This window comes from Monopterus albus, unplaced genomic scaffold (assembly GCF_001952655.1).
Source record: "Monopterus albus unplaced genomic scaffold, M_albus_1.0 scaffold11532.1, whole genome shotgun sequence".
In the NCBI taxonomy this organism is placed as follows: Eukaryota; Metazoa; Chordata; class Actinopteri; order Synbranchiformes; family Synbranchidae; genus Monopterus; species Monopterus albus.
The window spans coordinates 1-372 of record NW_018139371.1 but is presented as its reverse complement, the minus strand read 5'-3'; the positions used below and the strand labels follow the sequence as shown (position 1 = coordinate 372).

Below are 372 nucleotides of genomic sequence, written 5' to 3'. Positions count from 1 at the left end.
AACCCTGCCCTCTGTGTCTTCAGGTGACTATGAGCGCCACAGAGACGAAGGCACCGAGGCCACCCTGAAGGTCATCAAGGCCTTCAAACACCCGAACTACAACCGCAGGACGGTGGACAACGACATCGCCCTGCTGCGTCTGGAGACCCCCGCCCCGTTCTCCAATTACATTGTCCCTGCTTGCCTGCCGGGACGCGAGATGGCCGAGCGGGTGCTGCACCTCAACAACACCCTCACAGTGGTGACCGGCTGGGGAAAAGATGACGTCGGCCACTTTAGCTCAGCACTCAACGTCATCAAGGTGCCGCTGGTCAGCCCCAGCATCTGCCGCCAGCATATGTCCTACAATATCTCCGAAAATGTCCTCTGTGC

General features: G+C 59.1%; 1 protein-coding gene across 1 annotated transcript; it reads left to right on the top strand.

Annotated features, from left to right (window-relative positions):
- Nucleotides 1–4: 4 nt before the first annotated feature.
- On the top strand, nt 5–368 carry LOC109954432 (vitamin K-dependent protein C-like; the record flags this gene model as incomplete). Its single annotated transcript, XM_020589761.1, has 1 exon — nt 5–368. A coding segment is annotated over one exon (364 nt), but the record flags the coding sequence as incomplete, so codon positions are not given.
- Between the last annotated feature and the right edge of the window lie 4 nt (nt 369–372).